Here is a 27,394-nt window from a genome sequence, read left to right as displayed (position 1 = left end):
GCAAAGGCCACTATTCCACTGGCCTAACCAACTTTTTTGCAGTCCTTCTCTGACCTGGAGTGATGATTTCTGAATCTGGAAAAGTAATTAATTCTTTCTGTCTTAAGATTGCCAACTCATACCAGTTGTAGTGTTGGTATTTTGTCATATGGGCACCTGTTGGCTTAAAAAAAAAAAAAAACTGGACTGAAACTGTCAGACTTATTCCATGTAGGGCCCTGAACAGCCATCAGTTTCCTGTCACCATTGGCTGTGGGAAATTATAGGTAATGTAACTCAAACTAATCATAGCTGTATATTTCAATGCTATACATTTTCATTTAGGAACTTAGCAGAAAACAGCCTCAAAGTGCTGCAAAATTGGAAGAAGACTTCAAATCCCTGCAGGACAAGAAAAAATATCGACATAGACCTGAACCACTCTTCATACCTCCTCCTTCCTTCAACTTCAGTGCATCTTACTCAGGAGCTACGCTGTATCAAAGCCAACTTCGCTCTCCCCGCATTCTAGGAGATCATCTCCTAGACAGGACACATGCGTTTCCTCCCTATACCCCACCACCTATGCTTAGCCCAGTACGCCAAGGATCTGGGCTCTTCAGCAGCGTTATCACATCTCATAATGCATCTCACCCCCAGCTGCCACTTACTCCTTTAACACCCACTCCACGGGTGCTCCTATGTCGATCTAGTAAGTATTTTATTTAATGTAGCACTTTCTCTGAGCCCAAATCCACATCTTACATAAAACACTATTTTATGTTATGTTATATTCGCTGTGTGCTTTCTGTTTCGAAATAGTCATCTTCGGAGAAGGACAAGACACATACACAAACTACTGTTACTTTTCCTGTTCAACAAAGTTTGTTTTTCCAGATGTGTACATCTCTTCTAGATATTATAGTGTTGGGTTTAAACCAGGAAATAGACAGGTTAATTTCAAATGGAAAGATCAGAACATATTTATTTCAAAGGAGACAGTGTTTGTAACTCAAATGGAGCCTGCTCAAATGGGCCAAGGGGGACATACCTGTTTTGGTATTTGACAGTTGTTTGGTTTTAAGCATTTATTCAGTTCAGGAGAAGAAATTTTTTATTATAACATCGGGCTACATGACTGCGATAGCAAATATTTCGTTTAAAGCCCAACATACATATGTCAAGACACTGTTAGTTTTTATATATCTATATCTATCTATAGCTGTATCTATCTATCTATATATCTATATATCTATATATATATATAGCATATGCATAGAAAAGATCTTTAAGGTGTGTATGGGGGATAATCTATATTAGCTATACTGGAAGAATCTGTCCAAGGTAGAAATAACATCTTAAGGTGTGATTAAGTAACTTAGAAATGGTCCCCAGTATGTTAGAGAACTTAATTTACTTATTATAAATTAACTGTGCAAGCAAAGTAATTCCTCAAATTTCCAGAGACACATTTCTGTTTGTGTAGTGTTGCAAAACATATAAACTAGGTATTTAGCAGCATGGTTCAGGTGATGAATTAAGATTTTACTTACTGGACCGTTAAATTTATCCTGTAACCCAAAAGAAGAATAGATGTATTTAAATTATCTTCTGTCTTGGATCCTTGAAGATCCCCTGTGTTTTACAATTTTACATCTACATTTTCTTCACAGCCACCAGCCTTCTGGTCAAAAATCACTAGGTGATACACCCTTCATAGTCCATCAGTAGTCCTCAGTTATCTGGACATGTTGCTGTTATGTTCTATCCCCTCTCCTTGCTTCCCCTTCTGTATTCCCATCTTCTGCGATCAGTCCCCTTAATAGATTAAAAATTTGACTGCTAGCTTTCTCAAGTTAGCAAAATGGATAAATCAAGATGCCTCTTTGATATGTTCTCTAGTAGGCACTGACATCCTGTTTATAAAACTATTGTTGGCAGTCCTAGTCCTCTGTCCTGCAACGTCTCCTCTTCCTTCCTGCTCTTTGTAGAAGATGATCAGAACTTGGTTTTGGCCTTCTCCTAATTCTAGGAAGTAGTCCAGGGCCACCTGAACTTTCTGTCACCATTGTATCCCCCTTAAACTCTGGTCCTTGGTTTCTTCAGAGGTACTGTAACATGGTGACAGCTGACCTGGATTTTGGGGGTTTGGCTGCAGTGTTTTTTCTCTTTCTTTTTTTTTTTTTGTTGGTAACTGTGTTGTATTTCACTGATTTGCAAAATCACCTCTACAGTGCCATAAATACATTCTCAATGCTTTACTAACAGAATGTTAGTACATGTTTCCTGACCCATAGTTTACAATTTAAACAAGTCACAGGACAGTAGATCGGTTAAGGGAGTCTGTGGGGGTTATTGATGAGGAAAGGAAGTAGGAGAGATTTATGGAAGAATTAATTTTAAAGAAGTTTTTGGAGGAGGAGGACGAGGAGTGTGCGCTTAGCATATGATGACTGGAGACCATACTAGGCATGGGTGGCAGCATGATAGGAGGTACAAAGCTAACATGTACAACCAAGTGTGTAGATTATAAAGGAAAATGTAAAATTGTTCAGAGTGGTAGTCAGTGTGGAAATTGATGCTATTGAAAATTACAGCTATGCCCAGCTGCACTGTACCTGGTTTCTTAAGGCCCCTGATACATTCAGGCCAGTGCACCAGCTATAGCCCGATGTTTCATTGATTTCTATGGAACATTTAATAGAAGGATAGCAACACAACTGGGGGCAGTGGAGGACCAAACATGATGTGCTAGTTAAGAAAATAGCTTTCTAAACAGAAAATCAAATCCCTGTTTCTGTTTCAGATAGTATTGATGGAAGCAGCATTCCAGTGACTCCAGGGCCTGGAGAACAGACTGTTGATATAGAACCGTAAGAAACATTTATCAATGTGTATCACTTTACAGCGTACCTCAGCCAGCTCACCCTCTCTCACCTAGAGAATGTGGTCTTGTATATTTTGAACAAGGCAGGTAATACCATACTTCTTGGCTGGAGGCACTCAAGGCTATACCAGTGTAAACATTGGCTGAGTCACTGACAGCAGAAAGTCTGCTAGAGATGAGATTGTGGCACTGCAAACCAGCCATGGCTTCAGGGGAAAGCTATAAAGGGCCAGCGAAGTCACAAAAGTAGCCGGTGCTGGCTGGAAAAGAGTGTGACCACAGCATTCGGGCAGCGTGTTGATTCAGTACTTGCCCTGGCAGCCCTCCTGTGGAGTTCTGGGAGATGTTAAACTTCCCTTCCCTTCATGGGATGCCAAGAGAGGACAGAGACAGTGTTATCACCGCCAGCCCTCTACTGAGGTGTGTCATCTCCTTTGGGGCAGGGAGGTATAACTGACTGCATCTGGCCTGTTCACTATACTGTAATGATATCCATCATCTCTCCCTCTCTCTCTCCCTCTCTCTCTCTCTTCTGGGACTTAAAATCTGCTCCCCAGTCCAATTAAACTGTGTTGGAATGGTGCACAGCTTTTTGAACATTAGGTCTTTATAATATACTATTTGCCTCAGTGAGAGCAGAGTTCACTGAATATTATGTTGTAAGATAGTCTGACACCATTTCATGTCAGACCATTGTGATGTGTGATGCAAGGACCTCTTGATGCCCACGGGCAGAGGGCACAAGGGTCCACAGGTTTAAAGGGATCCCTTGGCCTTAGCAAAATAGATCCTGTGTCATGCTGGTGGTCATAATCATTGCAAAATGTAGGTGTAGATAATATGTAAGGAGTTATATATGCGTGCTGAAAATTATGTCTTTAAGGCCTTGGCATTAACAGCTGGTCACTCAGAGGTAGCATGCATTGAGACAGACTTCTCCAAGTGGGAGACACTTATCTCCCTGGCTGACCATTGTATATCTTACAGTGGAAATCTACTTGCATATTGAATTAAGTGCTAATGAATAGATTGTGAAAAAACAAAAACAGCAGGGATTATCCTGTTTACGAGTAAAGACAATGAATTTTTGGGAGTGTAACTGGGGTATGGAGGTGTACCTGGGATCCTTCAGGCTGTGAAGACAACCTGCCAGTGGGCTTGATCTAATGAAAGACACCTGGTTTAAAACACTGGGGAAAAGGATTTGGGATGAGCTATGCTGTAGGAGACAAGGGAATATTTTATGAGTTAAATTTAGGCTGTAGCAAGCATGTTATAAGTTTGTTTTTTATGTAACCATTTGTTTCTGATACTCTTTCTTAGTATCATTTGAATCTCTGTTCTTTGGTAATAAACATATTCTTGTTTTCACTATAAATATATCTAAGTGCTGTGTGTTAAGTGGATGGCTATCTTGAGTTAAAATTAGTAATTTTTGTGTACTATTCCTTTTGGAGTAGTGAATCTGTGAATTTTGTGAGTGTTCGGTGGAACAAGGGCTGAGCACTCCAGAGGGACGCTTGGAGGTTGGTGTGTACCTATTGCTTGCCTGCAGAGGGACAGTGGAGCCCACAGGGACTGATGGGGGAGTACTTGTTCTGTTTGTGGCCTGGGTTGTCAGGGAGCTGACTCCTGGCAGGTACAGACAAGGCTCACTCATGCTAAAGGTGCCTCACAGCCCTGGATACTCCTGGGGAGCGTCTCGACTGTATAATTATTTTTTGTTTGGCATAAAATAAAAGATAAGATAATACTCTTTTCTCTGTAAATCTTACAACTGAGATCTCTATTTATTTACAGACAGATCAATATTGGATCAAGATTCCAGGCTGATATTCCTGAACTTCAAGACCGATCATCAATGGGGAGAGATATGCACAAGGCAACTTTGGTTTGGAAACCATGGCCAGAACTGGAAAACAAAGTCTTCCAACAAAGAGGTACTGTATTTTGCCATTTGAATTGTTTACTGAAAACACTATATTCAGTATAGAAATCTCCACATGTTATTTTTTTTTACGTTGAAAAGGTTATACAGACGTTGCAATATTTGATCAGTTTTAATTTTATGCATTTGAGAATTGTTACAGAAAAGTGCAATACAAACATCAAGAACTGTGTGCGCATTTCGGAATGAAAACTTTACACTCTATTGTGTTTGAGTTGGCTTTGCAGAATCCTTGGTTTTAGGAATCTGGCTGACATGTTGCAATATTTAACAGGATCCCTTTTGTTTCTGACAGTGGAAGACCTTTTAAATATGTGCTGTTCAAGCGTGTTACCTGGTGGAGGAACTAACTCAGAATATGCATTGCACTCCCTCTTTGAGTCCAAAGGGGATATTATGGTAAGACAAGAAGCTGAAGAGAGAGGTTTACTTCTCATTTACCTTGGCAGCATGGGAAAATGAAGGTTATTTACTTGTATTTACTCTGCATATTGCCACTTATAGATTTTGCACTGCCTGGTGCACCTTAAAGGTAGAACCTTATCCAAGCAGTATCTGTTAGAGCTCAAATGTGCCCCCTCTCCTCCCTCAGTGTCTCTGAACATTGAGGTTGACTGGGAGCACTGCACCTTCTACTGTCTCAGTTCCTGCCACCGCCAACCCAGAGAAATTGCTGTAGGACTTTGAGAAAGAGGGGAAGGGTGGAGGAGGGGAGTGTGAATATGCAGAATAGTCTTGAAGAATTCTGTTTAAGAGTAACCTTCCTTTCTTCTGCGAGTGGCTTTGCATATCCCCGTTTGTGGGTAAGTTCAGCAAGCAGTGCTGAAAACTCAGGAGGAGCGAAACAGAGTCCTAATTAAAGGACTGAAGTGCTGATGTACCAAATTTAGCATCCACTCTTGAAGCCAAATCCAAAGCATAATGTTTAGTAAAGGCATGCATGGGCACCGACTTTCTAATGTGCTGGGGGGTGCTCAACCCCCAGGTCTGCCACAGGCCCTGCCCCCACTCCACCCCTTCCTCCAAGGCCCTACCCCACCTTTTCCCGCCCTTGCTCCATCCCTGCCCCACCTCTTCCCACCCCCGTTTCACCCCCTCCCCCCAGTGCGCCACGCCCTCACTCCTCCCCCTCACTCCTAAAGCCTCCTGCACGCTGCAAAACAGCTGATCGCAGGAGGCACGGGGAGGGCGGGAGAGGCACTGATCAGTGGAGCCTGCTGGCGGGTGGCAAACAGTGGGGGAAGGAGGGGAGCTGATGGGAGGGGCTGCCAGTGGGTGCTCAGAACCCACCATTTTCCCCCTGCTCCAACCCTGGAGCACCCACAGAGTCGGCACCTATGAAAGTATGGACTCACTTCCAAGTAGTAGCCGTACAGATTTCTCCAATAGGAACACATTTAAGGCAAGCAAAAGATGCTGCCGTATCCCTAGTAGAATGAGATCTTACAACAGTAGGCACAGGGGCTGCTGCTAACTTGTAACATTTAATGATACATTGTTTAACCCCTCTGGAAATAGTTTTAGGAGATATTCTATGAGCCATATGGGTTTTAGCATAAGAAGCAAATAACCTAGATGACGTCCTAAAACTTTTAGTTCTGTTTAAATCATATGCTAAAAACCCTTCTGGCATCTAAAGTACATAACAGATTCCCTTTTATTAGCATGTGACTTTGAGAAAAATTCTGGTAAATTAATAGACTGATATGAAACTCAGATACAGTTTTTAGTAGAAACCGGAGATCCAGGTCTAAGAACCACTTTGTTCTTATAAAAAATAGTAAATGGCAGATCAGCCATCAAAGGATATAATTCACTCACTCCTCTGGCTGATGCTATACCAATAATAAACAGTTTTAATAGATAAGTAAAATAAAAAATACTCTGCCAAAGGTTTAAAAGGCAGCTTCATGAGCATAGATAAAACCAAATTAAAATCCCATTGTGGAACTGGTTCCCTCAAAAGGGTATACGTATTAGATAACCCCTTCGTAAGCCTTTAAATTGTATCGCACACAAACAATGGTCCTTGTCCTGTCCTTTAGCAACCTGTCACTTTAGCAACCAATTGTGCAAATATGGGTAAACAAAGATGCATAGTTTTTCAGAGATGGATCGCTGCTACAGAAAGGTACTTTGAAGACTCCTGGCATTGAGAAAAGGCTAAATGGAAGAAACTTGTACTGAAAATGTCTTTGTGCCACTACAAAATGAAGGTAGAAAGGATGATTTTTTCCAGAGAGAAATATGCATCCTGTAAACCAAGAGTTGCGAACCAATCCATAACTGAAAGCAAGGGAATTGTGGAGGCCTGGGTTAGCATTCAAAACTGGAACTTCCAAGTGAACTTGTTCAATTTTCTTAAATCTAAAATTGGATGGAAATCTCCATCTTTTTTTTTTCCCCTGTACCAAGAAGTATTTTGAATAAATCCTTGACCTACAGATGTTTAGATACTTCTTTGATAGCACCTGTCAGGATCCATTTTTAAACTTCTGACAGAAGAATAATCATGTGAGAAGGTGTCCTGAAAAGTGAAGGATTAGGGGAGAATAGGTAACTTTTAAAATTGTATTGTATAGCCCTTTTCTATAATTACTAGGACCCTCTTTTCCAAGGTAATAGACCTCCAAATGTCAGTGAAATGGGCTAGCTTGTCTCCATACAAAGGAAGGGGGAGGCATCCTTGCCAATTGCTCCACAACTCTTAATCCTCATGTCAAAGCTCAGACCTTAGGTCTGGATTGGAGAGCAGTCAGCTGGACAGACAATGCCTTCGACATCTTGATGGGTTTAACTGGATGATCCAACAAAACAGGAATAGGAGCCAGAACCGACAAAAACCCTAATCCCTGGGATCATTTAGGCATTTTATTCTTGCTAGACAAAGCAACTGGAGCTGAAACAGGCCTCTTAGTCTTCAGCTCTGGTGATCTCCCAGAACCCAACAGTTAGCAGCAAGAGCTTCTATAAGCAGGAGCGCTAGCAGTCTATTTTGTGTCTCCCTAAAAAGTCTGGGTGTAAAGGGCTGGGAAATAGAACAGTCAGAAGGCCAGGGGCCTTCCCCAAGGCACTTAAGGCACCTAACATGATTGTCCAGCATTGGGAAGACATCTGGGCATGAAGCACAACTCTTAAAACTTGGCTGCTGCTTTTTCTTCAGTTCCACTGTTACAAAGAACCGAACCTACAAACTCTGCTAGCTAACTATACTGTAGCTGCCTTAAACTACACTTAACACTAAAACAAACAACTATTGCAAACTATCCCAAGGTACTGAATAGGAGAGAACCCCGAATCTGATAGGCACTTACGACTGGCACAGTGGTTGGAAAGTACTAAGACAGTAGAGGCTGCAGCGCTGCCTTGTGTAACCTCGCTATGAGAACGTTTGGAGATGCTATAGGAAGCAGCAGGAAGGGGCGCCATAAGCTATAGCAGCCCGTGCTTGGAGAAGGTTCTACCATTAGGCTGCACCGGGTGGTGCAAAACCCATAAGTGGGAAGTTGCAGAGCATTCGAAGCAGAATAACAAGTTGCTTCGAGTGCTTGCTCATGTCGATTCCATTCTAGGTGTGCGCACGCCCACGTGCGCGGCCGTCGGAGGTTTTTGCCTTAGCGGTACCTGTAGGGCCGGCTGTAGCGCCCTCTAGCGGGCTGCGCCCATGCCACGGTATATTAGGAGCTGCCGGCCCACGCCCTCTCAGTTCCTTCTTCGGAGTGCCTCTCTTGCTTGTCAAGAGCAAGGGGTTTTCTTCCATCGGACTTTAGGCCTTTGTTAATTATAGTTAGTGTTACGTAGCTGTTAAGTAGTGTAGTTAGTTGTTAGCTAAGGTCCCTGGTGAGACTTTGCTCCAAGAGGAGCATGCTCCAAGCTCCCAGGTTTAAGCCCTGCTCTGACTGTGGCAGACCTATGCCTGTAAGTGACCCTCATGACAGCTGCCTTAAGTGCTTGGGGGAATCACACATTAAGGAGTGTTGCCGGAACTGTAAGAACTTACGGCCTCATACCCAGAAGGAGAGGGACATTCGCCTCAGAGCCCTCCTGATGGAGTCCACTCTCCGCCCGGCTTCCGAGCTGTCTGTGCAGGCCGCACCAAGTACTTAGGCCTCCATGCACAGTGTGCCGCTCGCGCCCGGCTCCTCTCGGCACTGTTCGCCGTCACCAGTGCTGAAGAAGAAGGCGAAGAAGCACTCGCCGGGGCCAAGCAAGAAGGCCCAAGGGTCATCCAGTAGAGGAACCGGGCCTGTCCGCCAACCTTCTCCAGAGCAGCACGAGTGGGCCTCTGCAGCTAGGGATCCTAGCCCTCTTAAAGGTCCATCACTGACTCTGGTGAGCGGAAAGGGCCTACCACCCTGCTTGCACGGTTGTCATTCCAAAGCTGGGAGCAGAGAGCACACAGGTCTCCACCTACTCCTGTGATGTCTCTGGTGCCGCAAGACCAAGCTAAGGCTCCCCGAGAGGACAAACCAGCCATTAAGATCCCTCCGGGGGCGGGAGAGCACCACAGATTGCCAGATAAGCAATCCTGGGGCAGATTGCAGCCATGCCATCGGTTGCCCAGACTCTCCCCCCGGATGTCAAAACGTTATTCCCCAGTACTGGATCATGTTATGACGCCGATCTGTGTCTTGATGTCGATCCTGGTCGCTGGCTCCGTGGGACTGCTCCCCCTCATATTACTAGTCTTCACAACGCCGTTCTTCCCAGTGCCAATCTCCCCGGCACCGGGACTGCTCCCCCCGGTATAGCCACCGCTTGCTTACACCTGGTCAGCATTCACCGGTAGCCACGACCAGCAAGCAAACCCAGGCGTCGACGGCTCCTCCCTGGTCGCCAGAGTGCGGTTCCCCTGACGCGGAGGTCCAGTTCAGCCCATCGCCCTGGTCTTCGCGACAAGATTGAGCACTGGAAACTGCTCTGTCATTTGTGGCACCGCAGTGGCTGCAAAGCCAGTGGCCAATGCAGTGGCCATATTGTGGGGCATGGGGCATTCCAGTGATGATGATACCCCCTTTGCAGCGCGCATCAGTGGCCGCGTTGGAGCGGGTATTGGAGGCCCTGCTGGGCCTGGTACCGGAAGTTCACTCAGAAGTTGGGATGCATGTCTCTGTGCCCACCCCCAAATCTCCCTCTCCAGCGGTGGCTGAGCCCCCAGCACCTCCACTGGCAGCCAGAGCCTCTTCCTCTCCACAGGATTTTCCAGGGCCAGCCTCCCAGAGGACTTTAAAGAGCACCAAGCCCTTCTCAGGCCTGGTGGCTGAGTACTTGAGGCTAGAAGTGCAAGAGACGGCCGAGCAGGAGGAGACCCTGTTCCACGTCCTCTCGGCCTCCATGCCTTCCCAGGTCGCCCTGCCTGTACACGATGGGGTCTTCAAGATCACCAAGTCATTTTGCAGACTCCATCCTCCATCCCACCCACCTCTAAACGGGCCAAGAAAAAATATTTTGTGCCGGCCAAGGGTTTCGAGTACCGTTATACGCACCCACCTCTGGGCCCGCTGGTTGTGTCTGCTGTCAACTAAAAGGACAAGCAGATCCCCACCACTGCTCCCAAGAATAAAGAAGCCAAGAAACTTGATATATTTGGCAGAAAAATGTATTCAACAGCCAGCTTATGCTTCCAGGTGGCGAACCATCAGGCCCTGCTGGGCCAATACAATTTTAACCTCTGGTAGAGCCTCCAGAAGTTCCAGGACTTCCTTCCTTAAGGTCAGGCTCAGGAGTTTGGTACCTTGGTAGAGGAAGGTACTGCGGCAGCCAGATGCTCCCTGCAAATGGCATGGGACTCGGCAGCGAGGGTGGTCACATTGGCGGTGGTTATGCGATGCAGCTCCTGGCTCCAGACAGCAGGCCTCAATTCAGGACCTCCCCTTCAGTGGAGCTGGGCTCTTCTCCAATCAAACGGATGCCAGACTTCATGGGTTGAAGGACACTAAGGCTACCCTTCGCTTGTTGGGCATGCATATCCCGCAGTCAGCCAGAAAGCCATTCTGGCCTCCATCGCCATCGAGGCCTTGGCAAGCCCGGCAGGGACCTACAAGGAGAAGGGACGCTGGGTTTAGCCATCACCGCCCTTCTTCCTCTCGCTTGCCAGCCCAGCTTGGACCCACAAAGAACCTGGCGGAGGCGGGGGCGGGATCAGTTGTTTTGAGGGTGTGCTCAAGAGCGATGCCCCAGTCAGCCAGCCAGATTCTTCCCATCCTTTCCTCAACTGCCTTTCCTCCTACCGCTCGGCCTGGTCACGGGTTACCTCGGACCACTGGGTCCTGGACGTAGTAGCTCAGGGCTACACCCTACAGTTTGTGGAAACTCCTCCTTCCCACCCTCCTGCTTCCTGGTCCCTCTTCAGGGACCCATCTCACGAGCAACTCCTGGTTCAGGAGGTCGACAAGCTTCTGTAGTTGGGGGCTGTGGAGGCAGTTCCTCGGGACATGGAAGGATTCTACTCCAGTTACTTCCTAATCCCGAAGGCCAAGGTGGGCCTCAGACCTGTCCTGGATCTGCATGGCCTCAACAAGTCTCAAGAAGTTGAAATACTGCATGGTCTCCCTGGCCTCCATTATCCCCTCCCTGGATCCAGGGGACTGGTACGCCGCTCTTGACTTAAAGAATGCTTACTTCCATGTCTCCATATTCCCAGGACACAGATGGTTCCTGTGTTTTATAGTGGTGGGGCACCACTTCCAGGTCACAGCGCTACACTTTGGCCTGTCCTTGGCCCCCAGGGTGTTCACGAAATGTATGGTGCCAGTAGCAGCTTACCTCAGATGTCGAGGGGAATCCAGATTTTCCTGTACCTAGAGGACTGGCTCATCAAGGGCAGGTCACCGGGACAGATGTGGAGAAGCCTCAATCTGGTATGCTCCACTTGCAACGACCTGGCCTGTTGTTAAACACAGAAAAAGTCCATGTTCATGCTGGTCCAGCGCAGAGAGTTCGTCATAGCAGTTCTTGATTCCACACGAGCCAGGGCTTTCCTTCTGGAAGCATGCTTTCAGGCCATGGTGGATCTCATTGTCCATGTGAGGAGACAGCCGTTCACCACTGCCCACACTTGTCTGCGGCTGATGGGCCACATGGCAGCGTGGAAATATGTGGTCAGGCACGCCCAGCTTCATCTGCGACCCCTGCAAACGTAGCTCTCCACGGTTATGTTCCCAGCAGGCACTGCCTAGACGGAGCGGTCATGGTGCCGGACCGCGTCCTCTTGTCTTTAAACTAGTGGCTAGACCCCAAGGCAGTGCTGCGGGGAGTTCCCTTTATGCCCCATCACTGTCGCTCACCCTGGTCTCGGACACATCAGATCTGGGTTGGTGAGCTCAGCACCCAAGGTCGCTGGCTGCAGCACGACTTAGCTCTTCATATCAATGTCAGGGAGCTCAAGGCGGTATGCCTGGCCTGCCAGTTGTTTTTGCCCCACCTAAAAGGCAAGGTGGTGCAGGTCCTCACGGACAACACAGCCACGATGTATTACATCAACGGGCATGGGAGCATCAGGTCCTCAGCCCTGCATCAAGAGGCACTGAGTCTCTGGGTCCTTTGTGTGCAGAATGCCATCCACCTGCTTGGCTGCTCACTTACCTGGAACCAGGAATGTCCTGGTAGATCGCCTCAGCAGGACCTTCTCCTCTCGCCACGAGTGGTCCCTCCATCTGGAGGCGGTCAACCTGATCTTCTGACAATGGAGGGACCTGTTTGCATCCAGGCAGAACAGGAAGTGCCACCTGTTCTGCTCTCTGTATGGCGGGGACAAAGGTTCCCTGTTGGACGCCTTCCTGACCCTGTGGTCGGGAGCGCTGATGTACGCCTTTCCGCCAGTGCCGCTTATCTAAAGAGTTCTGGTAAAGGTGAAGCAAGACAGGGCGTGGGTCATGCTCATTGCCCCAGCATGGCCTCGCCAGCATTGGTTCAGCATGCTGCTGAGTCTTTCGGTGGCTGACCCGCTGCAGTTACCTCTCGGTCTGGATCTGCTGTCCCCGAACCAGGGCCATCTGCTCCACCCGAACCTGGCGTCACTGCACCTGACGGTGTGGCTGCTTCCGTGGCTGAGCACGGACAAGCGGGACTGCTCCATGGCGGTCCAAGAGGTCCTGCTGGGCAGCAGAAAGCCTTCCACCAGGACTACCTATGTGGCCAAGTGGAAGCGCTTCCTATGTTGGACCTCGGGCAAGTGCATTCGTCCTCAGGAGGCCTCGTTGCAGGTCATCCTGGACTATTTGCTGCACTTAACGTTATCTTCGGTCAAGGTGCACCTGGGGCTGATTTCTGCGTTCCACCCTCAGCTTCAGGGCACGTCTGTCTTTGCCCATCCCATAACAGCACGATTCCTGAAATATCATGTCTGTGACCGAGTTCCCCCAGGGGATCTGAATCTGGTGCTCTCAAAGCTCATGGGCCCTCCCTTTGAACCCATAGCTTCCTGCTCCCTCCTGCTTCCTTCCTGGTCGCCAATACATTGGCTCGGCAGGTGTCCGAGATCAGGGCCCTCACGTTGGAGCTGCTGTATCCGGTCTTCTTCAAGGACATGGTCCTGCTGTGCCCGCATCCGGCTTTTCTTCCCAAGGTTGTGTCCCAGCTCCACACGGGCCAGGACATCTCCTTACTGGTCCTCTGTCTGAAGCCTCACGCATCAGATGAGGAGCGCAGGCTGCATATGCTGGACGTCAGATGGGCACTGGCCTCCTACACTGGTAGAACGCGGCCGTTCTGTAAGTCCACGCAGTTGTTTGTTGCTGTCACGGACAGGATGAAGGGCTGCCCGGTGTCAGCCCAGAGAATTTCGTCTTGGATCATGGCGTGCATCTGCCAGTGCTACAAGCTGGCGAAAGTGGTCCCGCCAGCGATTGAGACAGCTCATTCCACTAGAGCGCAGGCGTCTTCAGCAGCCTTCCTGGCCCAGGTGCCGATTCAAGGGTTCTGTCGGGCCGCCACCTGGTCGTCTGTCCATATGTTCGCATTGCACTACACGCTGACTCAGCAGCTGTGAGATGGCGTCAGCTTTGGCAGAGCCATACTACAAGCTGCATGACGGTGAACTCCGAGCCCACCAGCATTGATACTGCTTGCGAGTCACCTAGAATGGAATCGACTTGAGCAAGCACTTGAAGAAGAAAAAACGGTTACCTGCCTTTCGTAACTGTTGTTCTTTGAGATGTGTTGCTCATGTCCATTCCATTACCCGCTGTCCTGCCCCTCTGTCAGTCGTTGGCAAGAAGGAACTGAGAGGGCGTGGGCCGGCAGCTCCTAATATACCGCAGTGGGCGCGGCATGCCAGAGGGCGCTACAGCCGGCCCTACGGGCACCACTAAGGCAAAAATCTCCGGCCGCGCACGTTGGCGCACGCACACCTAGAATGGAATGGACATGAGCAGCACATCTATAAGTACAACAGTTACGAAAGGGAGGTAACCGGGTTTTATTATTAAATGGCTTTAGGTTTTGCCATACAAAAGAACTTTTCTGATAGATTGGCAGTGATGCCGTGAACCTGCCCTGTAGTCATGCTGGGGGCTGACCACTTCCTTTCATTGTTAATAAATTACATCTCAAGGCAGGGCCTTTCTAGAAGTTTTGTACTCCTTGGGTGACTAATGGCACTTAGTCCTTGGCTTTGTGTATTTTAATACCATACAAGGCATTCTCCTGTGCTAACATTACCCAGGGTCTCTCTTCATTTCAATGGAAAGACCCACAGGACTCAGTCTTCTTCTATCTCCTGTGAAACCTTGTCAAATCTGTGTTTAATTGTCCAGAACTGTAGTGTGTTATTGCTTGCTGTTCTCGTGTGGATAATTCACTTAGAGTTGAACGTTGCGGGGATGGTGGTATTATAGTGGCATCCAAAGGGCTGTACAAACAAATTGAAAGATAAAGTCCCTCTCTAAATAACTTACCATCTAATTTAAGGCAAGATGCAACCAGTGAAGGTAACAACCAGGAGGAGTAAATAGGGAAGGGAAGGTGAGGGGAACTGTAGAACAATCACTTGGTTACATAGGCTAGTTGTGTGCACAACTGTGTTGTTCTAAGTAAAGGATATTTATTTTTGTTTCTATAAAAATAAATAATATCTTCTTAACACTGGTCGCACATCAGCCTGGCCATCTTTAGTTGATTAGTTGGGGATGACTTCTTGTACAGGAGGAAGCATAAGTAGGTCTTGGAGAGTAATTTGATGATGCTTTTTAGTATAAGGAAGTAGAAAATAAACCCAGTTGATACTGAATCCTGTCCCATACTATAATACTTGTTAAGCTTGTTCTGTGCACATTTATACACAGTAAATATCTGAGGGTTTTTTAATTCTGTTGTTCTGTTTGTTTTGTAGGTTGCCCTGGAAATGCTGCTGTTGAGGAAGCCAGTAAGATTGAAGTGTCATCCTTTGGCAAATTACCATTATGCTGGTAGGTTTCTAAACAATCTGTATGTATGTATGTATTTACATTTATAAAAGAGCACAGGGCAAGCACACATAATTTTGAATAAAATTAAAGCTACAGGCCACCTGATTCTTTTATTCTTTCCCTTTGTTTAGCATAACGGTGGTTTTTCCTCTCTTTGGTATAATTTCTGGTCAGGTTTTTGTAACCAGACAGTACTTGGCTACATTAATACTACTTTGATTTGTTTCATGTCAAGGAAAAAAAGATGATGAAATAAATGATGTTAGTTTACAGATTAATCTGTAAACTATGCTGGTGTATAAAATAAAGATTCTAAATAAAGAGTTGATGCTACAAAAAACATCTGGTAACAGCTCAAATTATCATCTCCTATAACTAAAAGAGAAAATTCTTAATAATGGAGAGATGAATCTTTAGATTGTATGAATACTCTTCCTTGGTTTTTTTTTTTTGGGGTGGGGGTGGTGGTTGGTACATCATTGTTCTTAATAGATATTTGTAACAATTTAGGCTAATTTCTGCCATTAATTCAGATCCAAAACTGATTGAAATTCTTGGCGTTCTTGTTAAAGATCTAGCTTGGGGCTGGTCCCTTAACCTCTTTATACCAGAGTGTCATTGTTGTACAATTTTACCTTCCTCCTATGGATGTTGTGATGCTTAAATATTTGTAAGGACGTTTATGGTCATTTCATGAAAAGTGCAAAGTTCAGCTTAGAGTATAACTCTTGCAAGTGTTTTCACAGTTACTGAATGCAGAATCATTGTTTGCATAGTTCTAGCCTAAAACAAACAGATTTAGCTCTTCTACTTAACAAACATAATTGAAGTCTCCTCTTGTTCATAGTTTGAAAATACTTTTTGATACATATACCCTGGCCAGCTATTTAGATGTATGTGCTGTTACTAAAGATTACATGATAAAAACGATAGGTGAGGGCAGGTCTCTTCTCACCCCACAACCTCACATCCTGTGTCTAAGCCAACCCAGGTTCTATAGTAAGATTTCTTGTCTGAGCCTAGCCATTGTCTCCAGCTTGCACTCAAAAGGAAACAATCCAGGAATCTCCTGATGCTTGGATAATCAAAATGTACAAGGCCAAATTCTGGCTTCCAGTCAGAGCCCATGTGCTACCTAGGAAGTGCAGATGAGCCCAATTTTGGCTGTGGCAACCAATTTTGGCTGTGCCAGCTGCCATCCCAAAATAGGGGCATGAAGAGTTACATTATAGTATGGTGATCCTCCACTGGTGTAACTTGGAGCAATCCCTAGGTTGCTCTAAAACACCAGGAAAGACTCATACTGTCCCAGTTTATCAGGCAGCGCTGTGATTGCCATGCCACTCCCATTGGCCAAATGGAGCTTAGATGCAGGGGGAAGTCTGGTCCACAGTTTCTCTCCTTTTAAGGATAAATTAACAACTTGAAATTCAATATAAAAGTATGTGTGAAGTCTTAACAAGATTAGGTATTAAAAAGACACTGTGCCTGCATGTGGGTGCTGTTTGGATGGAAGGGATGGCAGGTGCGTTTCCTAAGCAGTTCCTTTGAGTGGAAGATTCTCTCTCCCACCAAGAGAGAACCAGTTGTCATTCCCACAGAAGACTGAAGAGAGAAAATTGTCAATTATGTTTTTTTGTTGCAGAAGAGATACTTCTATTGCAAGAAAAGCCCCATCTCTGTTACTTGGTTACTGCCAGTGATGTCTGCAGCCCTGGCCTCTGGTCACCTAATATTGTTCAGATCTGTAATTAGCTGATAAGAGTAAAATAAAGGCCAAAATCTCTCTTCTAGGTTCTGATAAGTGGTTAAAGGCTGGAAAATGCTAGATTTTAAGAATTCATCTTCATTTCAAACAAATTTCTATCATTTTCTGCAAGTGGTTCACAATGACAAAGGCAACACAAGAGGAGGCTCTTGTTTCCTTCACATTCCTCACAAGATAGAATTCCAGTTAAATGCTAATACCTGTCAACTAGCAGTACCGCTGTGGGAATCAGAGTACCATGTTGTTTGCCAGGTGGAGTGAAGGGACCAGAATTTCTCAAGCAGACAAAGAAACCTGAACATGAGTCAGTTCACTACATGATGAATTATAATCTCTCCAATCCAAGTTTAAACCTCATTAAAATACAAAGAGCCAAAGTACAAAACGGCTCTCTGAAGTTTTTCAATGCAATATACAGTTGTGTCTGATATTGACAAAATCCCTTTCTGTCTATTTACAGGGTTTACATGGTAGTTTTGTTGGTGATTATTGGTCAGTCAGTTGCTCTAGGCGTATGGAATTTGTTATTGCAGGAAAACAATCTAACTGCAAGAATTAGTTGAATTCAAACTTTATACGTTTAGTGGCATTTGGATTAATAATTTGTATGTTTTGGTCCGTCCCCCTCTCCCCCCCCCCCCCCCCCAATATAAATTTGATTTATCACGGTTCCTTGGTGTATATGTATACATTAAAGCAGAACTAGATCAAAACGGAGCACAATTCTGACTCATGAGAATGTGAACAATTCCCCAAATATGAGATATTCGTAATCCTCCTTAAAATACATTTCAGGCAAAAGAATGAGTGAGTAAGTGGACTTTGAACTGTACTTCGAAAGTCAGCACACTCAGACATCGTCAGGCTAATGAGGGAAGGAAATATGAAATTTTAGGGCTCTTCACCCATCCACCAAGAATGGTGGACATTCTAAACTGAGGACTATTAGCAATAACACTCCAGTTTGTTTATTTTAGAGACATTTGTCAGATTGTGACCTTCAGAAAGAGGTGGTCTCTAAAATAGCCCAGATCCAAAACAAAAGCTCTGTTATGGTCCTTTGAGCTGCACCAGGATTTTGTTTGTTGGGCATTGGAACTTCTCAACTCTGCAGTGCTCTCACTTTAGGAATGCATAAGAGAGACAGACCACATGAAACAGCAATGTGCTCCTATCAGAGTCTGTAAACATCCAGTACATAGGGCACTTTTTTGTATGTAGGCCATATACCATGTTATGTGTTCCTCATGCTACGCATATAGTGGGCCTGAACTGGCCCACTGAAATGATGGACTCAGAACCAGTGCTTCCTTCTCTCTCTCCCCCTCTTTCCCCTCCCCCCCCCACATTTTGCAGAAGAGATTTACTGTCAGTCCGTGCAGTAGCAGTCTCCATATGGCAAATACAATGGAATACAGGATGAATTGCTGAAATATAAAGACCTGCTTTAAAAACTGATCCGTATTCCAAGGTCTCAGTTCTATCTTACTGCATTGCAGACCCCCTATACGCACTCTGTGTTTCCCACAGCCAGCAAGTACAAAGTCAGTTTCCCAGCAACCAGAGTTAAAAACAGCTTTTCTCCTGTTACTTTTCCTATAGTGGTTTTATCCTAGTTAATTAGGCTGCTTTAATTAATCCTAATATTCATATTAGGGCCCCTGCTGATAACACCACAACTTCCAGGAAACAATACAAAACCTGAATCCCCTTAGGTGTACAGTAAATTAACCCTTCATTCATTGTAATAATTCATAAGAAAAGAGACAAATGAAGGAGTTTACTGAAGCTTATGCTTCAGCATCTTTTTAAAAAAAGCATTAAAGATGTACAATTATGAGAAAAAGCTATAGTTTGAGTAATAACACACAGCAGTTTTCATGCCAAGATCTCAAAAGATCAATAAAAAATAACTAAACTTCACTACATTCCACTGAGATAAGTATTGTTCCCGTTTTAACAGTTTAATAAAGTGAGGCACAGAAGGGTGGAGTAGTAAATTTGCACAAGACCACGTCAGGTAAACAAGCAGAGAGACTAGAGTGATGAGCTGCTCAAGGGCATAATTAGGTGTATATGAAGGTTATGCAAATAGGGGAAAATACTAAGTAGTAGAGATCCAGAATTGGAGAAATGGCTGCATACAAAGCAATGAGTCAGAAGACAATCCTGAGGGGATAACAGAACAATGAATGAAACTCGCCCTGTGAGGTCAGTCTCATTGTACAAGGGCCATACAAAAAGATTTCATATAAATGTAGATAGAAATTGCTAATATTGCTTTCTCCTTGATATGAGAAATTCCTTCAGAGAACAAGAGGATAAATATCACTGAAGAGAAGCGAAACACTGTCTAGTCGTCACAACAGAAGATATTGGGGAGATAGGTGTCCTAGGCCTACTCTTTTCAGTTAAAATTGAGGCACCATTTTTTCAATTAAGAATGTCAAAAGGGAGGTGCAGGAGCAAATTGATAAGTATAGGATGAAATTGAAAAGCAATAAAAACTGAAAGTTGATAAAAGGATATGCATTTTTATACAAGGCATAATTAGCCCATGGAGCTCAATGCCACAGGATAGCAGAAAGAACTTAGTAGAACTCAGAAAAGGGTGAGGCATATATGGATAATGAGAACATCCACAGTTGTATTACACAGGATTTTTAAAAGTGCTAAAAACCCTGAAGTTTTGGAGCATAAACCAACCACTAACAGAGTTAGGAAGCAACATCGGACATGGGCATATTATCCTACAACTGTCCACTATAAGGTTTCTTGCACCTTCCTCTGAAACATTTAGTGCTGTCCACGTGCAGAGACAATACTGATCTGATCCAGGAGAGCAGCTCCTGTGTTCCTCCTGTTTGACTAATACCCACTAAGGATTTCAGCGAGAGCACTAACTTGCTTTAAATGGTCCACACTAGATTTCAGCACTGATATTCAGAGATGAAAATTTATTTTTTTCCTGGGCAGTCAATCTAGCAAAGTAAATACATAATAATAATACTTGGCACCTTCCATCCCAGCATCTCAAAGCACTTTGCAGTCTCTGCCAGACTCCTATGAAGTAGTTAAGTACCATCCCCATTTTAGAGATGGAAGGGACTGAATCACAGAGAAACAACTTGTCCAGGATCTCTAAATGGCAGGGATTACAAGCAAACAGTCCCGCCTCCCAGTCACCTGCCCTAACAGACAGACTATCATACGAACAAAGATGGAGGCTGGCAGTTAGAGGAGAAGTTGTTTATAATTATTTCATTTGTTTTAGGATCTGACATGTGGACACCTCTAGAAAGAAGGCTGTTTAACAAAGCATTATCCACTTACAGCAAAGATTTTATTTTTGTACAGAAAATGGTAAGGCGGCTTCTCTTTTGGTGTTTGCCATTTTTAATCTTTTGCTATTTATTTGCCACATTCAGTTTGAATCTGTCCTCCTTCACGCCTTAGTGATAGACTGACTCACTGCAATCACAGAACCAGTGGAAGTTAGAGATTGCATAATGAATGAAGAATTCAGCTCTGTGTGTGTGTGTGTGTGTGTGTGTGTGTGTGTGCAGCAATAGAACATTAGAAATTTAGTTACTTTTTAAAGTAGTAATAAACTCTAGTGTGCATGCTCAAAGTCTGTTTTTTAAAACCCAGATCTGTCAATTTGACTCTCAGAAGCCTGAATAGAACAAGACAAAAATAAATGGTGGAAACTGGTTGACACCCTATGCACCTGAGGGTGTGGGAGGAGAAAGAAAGAAAACTCAGGCATAACTAAAAGGATTTTCATTGGGCCACCAAAAAATACCTTTCCAGCCTAGTCAAATTTTAGTCCATTGGGGGCTAGACTGGATCTGACAGGGCTGATACTTCGAGGTGTTGAGAGCTCTTGGCACCTTAGATTGTACCTGTGATTCTGTGTCAGCCAATTATCCAAGTTTCATGTGACACTGAGCTAGTGTCTCTTGGTATAGTAGCTTTCTAGGATCAGATCATGAAATTATGGCACCAGGTCACAGTGGTGATGAAACACCACACTTGGTATCAGAGAGATAATAAAGACAGTATGTTCTGGGACATGTTTTTGGTATTCTACCCCCAGAGAAGGAAAGATGGGAAGCTGGCATCTCTCGGGGGGCAGAGCTGAGGTATCTCAATTGTCATTATCCATGCTCAAAATGTTTGGGTTTGTGTAAGTTAAACTTTAATTCTCAGTTTCCTGGCTTTCTAATGGTTGTTTTGTTTAGAGGGAGTGGGGTGTTACACCACCACAATATTCTTCTGAGGATTTTTACCCATCAGTTACTGCTGTGTACCATCAGTCAACATTGATAGAGCCCTGCGCGGATAGAAAAATGTGTATCCACATCCGATCCCCCAAAATTGTCTGCCCCCTCCCCCTTTTCTTACACAGACCCCTCCCCGCCAGGCCAGGCCAGCATGGAGGCCAGCTGGGCAGCCCTGGGGAGCCGCAGCACACCTTCCACCTGCCCACTGGAGGGGGGGGGGAAGGGCTTAGAGCATCCCCTGTTCGTGTCCCCAGGCACCAACCCAGCTCCGGCGGGGGCAGGGTGCATGTGCCTTGGAGCCTCAGCAAGAGCTGGGCTAGCAGCTGTGAGCAACCGCCGTGCGGACCCTCCACCCAGCCTGGGTGGGGAGCCTCGGGGGCAGGGCCATGGGCGGGAGGCTGCTCAGGCTCCCTGTCCAGGGCAAGTGGAGGGTCCACCGCAGCTCCCCACAGCTGCCCGCCTGGCTCTTATGGCCGGGCTGCAGCTCCGAGCCCCGGCTGGAGCCAGGTCGGGGAGAGCCATGCAGGCAGCTGTGAGCCTAGGGCCCTCCACCTGCTCTGGTGAGTCTGTGCTACAGCTCCACAGCCCTGCGCAGATACAAAATTTGTATCCGCATCCGAGCTGCTATCCGCAAAAATGGCCCACGGATATAAAGCGGATACCCACGGATTTGCAGGGCTCTAAATAACCGTAGTGGAGTTTTTGTCTGAGAATATCTTATAGGAGTGTTCACAAAGCAACCACATTGAAACTCAGATGTGTAGTTTATCTTGGACTGCAGAAATGAAAAAAGACTGGGCTGTCAGAAATTGGTGTTTTTGTTTTTCATAGGTAAAAACAAAATAGCCATTTTAACATTTTGTTATTGGAATATTTGTATTATTGCTTCACACTATAGGTTAAGTCTAAGACAGTTGCACAGTGTGTGGAATACTACTATACTTGGAAGAAAATCATGCGTCTGGGACGGAAACACAGAACACGTCTAGCAGAAATAAGAGATGAATGCCTGGTGAGCTTTAAAAAAATAAACATAAAACTGTAACACTTTTTAAAAAAAAATCCTGTGTGCATGTGTGGAAGAGGGCAGGGCGTGTAGTGCAGTTTCATTTATCTTTCTAATGGTGAAAACTGAAATGTATTAATGGTACAAGCATTTCTACCACTGTATATCAAATTCTGGTCTAGAAACATGTATGTCCTATGTATGTTTCTGCTGCTGGTAGCACTGTAACAGAAAAATATGTGCACACTTTCCTAGATGCATGCGTGTGTGTATGTGGATATGTATAGAATTGCTACTGTAATTTTCAGTGTATGAAAAGTTGGATAGTTACTCCTATAGACTATTGGCCTATGTCTTTGGAAAGACAATTTACCTACACTGGCAAGAAAGTCTTAGTTTGCATGTGAGTTCAATGCCACTGTTATTTGAACATTCTTAAAGTAGACACTTTTTTTAGCAGGTAATTTTGCTTGTGTGTGTGTGCATGTTATATATTGCCACCCAGATCAATATGAAGCATTGCATGCTGGGATATGTAGACACCACAGCTTTATAATAAAGACAAGGGCAGTTTTGTGTCATATTGTAGAACTCCTTGGAGCTATGGATAGATGATCATTTTGTTATGAATAAGACATGGAAAGTCCTCCATTGTGGGACAAATAAAAATGTTACAGCAAGAACCTTGAAGGAAGAGACTGATGCTGTGTTTCAGAACTGTTGCTAGTTTTATGCCTTTCCTTTATTCTTTTTATGAAATTTTTAGTCTTCCTTAAATTTAATTTTAATTTCAGACAAGTGGGGAAGAGGAAGATTTAGAGGATGAGGAGGAGATGGAAGAAGAAAGAAAATCTGTAAAAGAAGAGGAAAGTGAAATGCAGAAATCTCCTGAACCACCACCTATAGCTCTTGGTGCACCTGTAGACCTGCCACCCCTTCAAAGTCTTACATTTTCTGCAGCCTCTTTTATCTGTGAAATGCCAAACTGTGGTGCTGTAAGTGTATTTGATATCTTTAAAGCATATGGAGGGCAATATTGTGGTGGACTCAAGAGACTAGGGTTCTGCTTTTGGCCTTGCCACTGGTCTGCTGGGCAAGTCATTTCACCTCTCTGTATCTTAGATTTCCCATCTATAAAAGAGGGATAAAATACTTAACCCCTTTAAGTACTTTGAGATGTATGGATGAAAAGCTCCAGATAAGATCTAGGTATTTTTGTATATTAGAATGATAATATAATGAAATAACTGGGAATGCCACTCATTATTGTACATTTCTGTTTCTATAATGAGTAAATCTTTAACTTCAACTAGGTATAATTGAGAACAGAATTGGCTAAATGTGTTGTTTGTATTATTAACCAGTGCAGTTGTTTATATATCAATATAATGTAAATTAAATGTATTTCTCTTTCTGAGCTGCTGGTCTAATGGAGTTTGGTTTTTTTCTTAGGTGTTCAGCTCCAGACAAGCACTAAATGGCCATGCTCGCATTCATGGTGGTACAAACCAGGTGACAAAACCACGATGCACCGTTCCAGGTACAAAGCAAAAATCTGCCACGCAGAGTGGATACTGCTCAGTCAAGAGTTCCCCTGCCCACAGCACAACAAGTGGCGAGACGGACCCAACAACAATATTTCCTTGTAAAGAGTGTGGCAAGTAAGGGAATATATCTGTCTGTAATAGTACAGAAAGTTTGTCTGCTCATATTCCAAAGAAATAGAACTTCAACAAGTTTCTAGTAATTATTTATTTTCCCATGGTTGCTTCAAAGGAGTATTAGTTTCCTTTGACATATTGTGACGTTTTCCTTTCCCCATCCACCAAAAAAACCCAACAAAAAACAGCCTTTGAAATGTGCCCACAAGCCACCTACCCTAATCTGTTTTGAGAAACTGCTTTGGATATCATTTGAGAGCTTTGGACAGTTTGCCTACTGCATTCAGTCTCTCTTTCAATTTCCTGGTAGTCCCTATGCAAGATTAATGCTTCCTGGTTCCAGCAGAGGGAGGCAGATAACCCTAGCATTTTTGTTGATGTTATCGAAGTCTCATTTGGGTTCTGTTTCCAAGAGGCGTAAAACACTCAGTTGGCTCAACTGATACAGTTTCCGTTCAGCTGATGTGATATTCTGGACATCTGAAGTGCTGGAAGTGTAATACATAAAATCAATACAGCCACATCAAGTGACTTGGCTACGTCTGTACCTGCCCACAAGGGTTGAAGTCTTAAAAGCCACTTTCATGAAAGTGTCACATAAAGCAGACATTTTGGGTGCAGATACTGATCAAATCTTGAAAAGTTTTCAAAATTGCAAAGTCTGATACTATTCCAGGATAAACCAGCTGAGCAGTTTAATAGTGTCAAGGTCTCTACTCTAAGTAGCTGAGTTTTGAAATGTTAGGACAGGGGTCGGCAACCTTTCAGAAGTGCTGTGCCGAGTCTTCATTTATTCAGTCTAATTTAAGGTTTCGTGTGCCAGTAATACATTTTAACGTTTTTAGAAGGTCTTTCTATAAGTCTGTAATATATAACTAAACTATTGTTGTATGTAAAGTAAATAAGATTTTTAAAATGTTTAAGAAGCTTCATTTAAAATTAAGTTAAAATACAGAGTCCCTCAGACCAGCGGCCAGGACCTGGGCAGTGTGAGTGCCACTGAATATCAGCTCGCATGCCGCCTTCGGCACATGTGCCATAGGTTGCCTACCCTTGTGTTAGGATTTCAGTTCTGTATTCTGTGGCCAATCTTCACAGAACTCTTCACTTCAGCAAAAGTCAACCATGATTTTGGGAAGCCTGATTGATGACTGTTATGTATTTGGAGTTGGCAGTGCTGCAGTAGATGGATGTGATATCCGAGGAAGGGGTAGCTAAAAAGCATAAATTAACCTTTCCAAAAGAGGGAGGAAGGATGCTCCAGCGGTTAGGGCACTAACCGGGGACTCCCAAAACTTGGATTCAGTTTCCTATTCCACCACTGACTTCCTGTGTGACTGTGAGCAAATCACTTAGGGTGGGATTCACAAAGGTATATAGGTGCCTAAATACTTTGCGAATCCCACCTTTAGTCTCTTTCTGCCTCAGTTTTCACATCTGTAAAATGGGGATATTAGCACACTCTTACCTAATAGGGGTGTTTGGAGGATAAGTATATTGATAGTTTTGAGGCACTCAGATACAGCAGCAATTGGATTCATATAAATGTTTAAATGAAGAGAGCATACAGTTGTCTGTATTATTATTAGATTGCAGAAACCTGATAATTGCTCTCTGAAATCCTCCAAGTTGTACATAGATTTCTCTTCACCATCATCTCTTTCAAGGCAAGGAAGCAAAGCACATCAGTGTGTTTTTGAATAGAGGCAATAGGATGTCATCTGAAATGTTCTTTCTTCTCTTGAAATTTTAGGGTGTTTTTCAAAATCAAAAGTCGCAATGCTCATATGAAGACCCACAGACAACAGGAAGAACAGCAAAGGCAGAAGGCTCAGAAAGCTGCTGTTGCAGCAGAAATGGCAGCTGCTATTGCAAGAACTACTGGGCCAGTTGGACATGATGTGATCCCTCTGGATCACTTGAGTTTGATTAAACATGTTGAGCATGTAGGCGACCTTGAAGATGATGTTGTTCAGGAGTTAGGAGATGTCATGGAAGAGACTGAAGTCATGAATGCTGACCTCTTGTTGGATGATGAAGATGCAGATTTACTTCAGGATGATGCTGAGTTGTAAATGTAGAGTTGTCACATGCAGACAGCTACTGAAAACATCCTGAATGTATCAGTCAGGAAACCTGGACAACCTGTTTATTTCCCATTGATTTTAAACTACCTGTTTAAAAATGGTAATTCTTTTATCCAGGTCTAGGGAAAAGATACGCTTCCCACCCATTTTTTAATCAGTTTGTTTGTTGGGGAAAAATAAATAATTGGCACAAATATTCTTATAAGGTGTTTTATCTGGGTTCTGCTTCACTGAGATTATTCAAAACCACAAATATAACAGAGAAATTCATGTTTCTATTTCCATTTCCTTCCAGCCTTTTTATGGGAGGAACTTGAATCTTTAACTCTTCAGAATGTTCTGATTCTCAGTTCAGTATAACCTGGACTGTTTCATTTTACACGTCTCATTTTGGTCCTATTGTTGTGCATTTCTGACTGGATTAATTGCCTGCAATGGATCTTGCAGTGTTTTTCTGATAGTATTCCATATTTGTTGGACATGCTGCCTTGATGTGTTCTTCGTTTTGCATTCTTGTTGTATCTGTAACAAAAAGAAATCTGACTAAATATGAAATAATTAGAGGAGTGACTACCATCCATTCAGCAGAACACTGCTCAACCTGTACCTGTTAGTCTGCTTGCAAAAGATATTGTTCATACTGTACATTTTAGAGCTTCCATTTTAATAGGATTCAAAAGAGAGAGATCCACTGGTTTCTGAATGACCCAGTCTGAGAATTGAAGATGATTCTATAGCGGTTCACTTCAGTTAAAGTGTGGCAAAAACTCACATCCTCTAATTGGAACACTGGATTAGGAGCCCTGCCTTTGTAATTGGACAGAACTGGAGATACCTTCTATTGTAACAATAAATCACGCTTTTCAATAGCCATCCCAGAGGTTTTAGAGGTTTTGTACAATTGAGCAGTGCAGGAACATGTTCCAGAAGACAGTAAATGTCCAGAGACATTCTTTCCTCACAGACAGAAGGGGGGAGGGATATTGTTGGTATATCTGCTCTCTTTCAAAAGAACATTTCTGGAAATTTAAACAGATACTTTTTTTATTCTTCCTGTCCTGAAATATTCTTGTGCTATTTTTGAGTATTCACTTGTCTTTACATCAAACTCAGATTTGTATGTATTCAGTGTGGACATTTATCCAGCAAAGGTGGGGAAAATGCTTACATTAACTCCCCCGCCCCCTTTTTTTTTTTTTTTTTTTTTTTTGCGCCTTTGGCCAAGATCTGCACAGAAGATCTCTCTAACCTTATCTGTATTGACCTTGGTTTGGCACATTCTCCACAGATACACAGTACTTGATTCATAGAGTTGCACCTAAACCACATGCAGGATTAGACAGTGCTTAGGTGCACAACCTTTCAT

At 44.2% G+C, this 27,394-nt stretch overlaps 1 protein-coding gene across 9 annotated transcripts in view; it reads left to right on the top strand.

Moving 5' to 3' along the window:
* Positions 1-26,222, top strand: part of TRERF1 (transcriptional regulating factor 1) — a 140,693-nt gene extending 114,471 nt beyond the window's left edge. For all 9 annotated transcript variants that reach the window (XM_045008427.1, XM_045008433.1, XM_045008425.1 and 6 more), the window contains 10 exons: positions 325-691; positions 2,786-2,852; positions 4,667-4,806; positions 5,110-5,213; positions 15,145-15,220; positions 20,263-20,351; positions 22,173-22,286; positions 23,075-23,275; positions 23,733-23,941; positions 25,695-26,222. In XM_045008427.1, the coding sequence (XP_044864362.1) occupies positions 325-691; positions 2,786-2,852; positions 4,667-4,806; positions 5,110-5,213; positions 15,145-15,220; positions 20,263-20,351; positions 22,173-22,286; positions 23,075-23,275; positions 23,733-23,941; positions 25,695-26,016 (1,689 nt within the window). In that variant the 3' untranslated portion in view covers positions 26,017-26,222. The remainder of the gene's footprint in view (positions 1-324; positions 692-2,785; positions 2,853-4,666; positions 4,807-5,109; positions 5,214-15,144; positions 15,221-20,262; positions 20,352-22,172; positions 22,287-23,074; positions 23,276-23,732; positions 23,942-25,694) is intronic.
* Positions 26,223-27,394: the final 1,172 nt, after the last annotated feature.

Source organism: Mauremys mutica, chromosome 3 (genome assembly GCF_020497125.1).
Source record: "Mauremys mutica isolate MM-2020 ecotype Southern chromosome 3, ASM2049712v1, whole genome shotgun sequence".
NCBI lineage: Eukaryota > Metazoa > Chordata > Testudines > Geoemydidae > Mauremys > Mauremys mutica.
The sequence above is the reverse complement of the archived record's forward strand: the minus strand, read 5'-3'. Positions and strand labels throughout refer to the sequence as shown.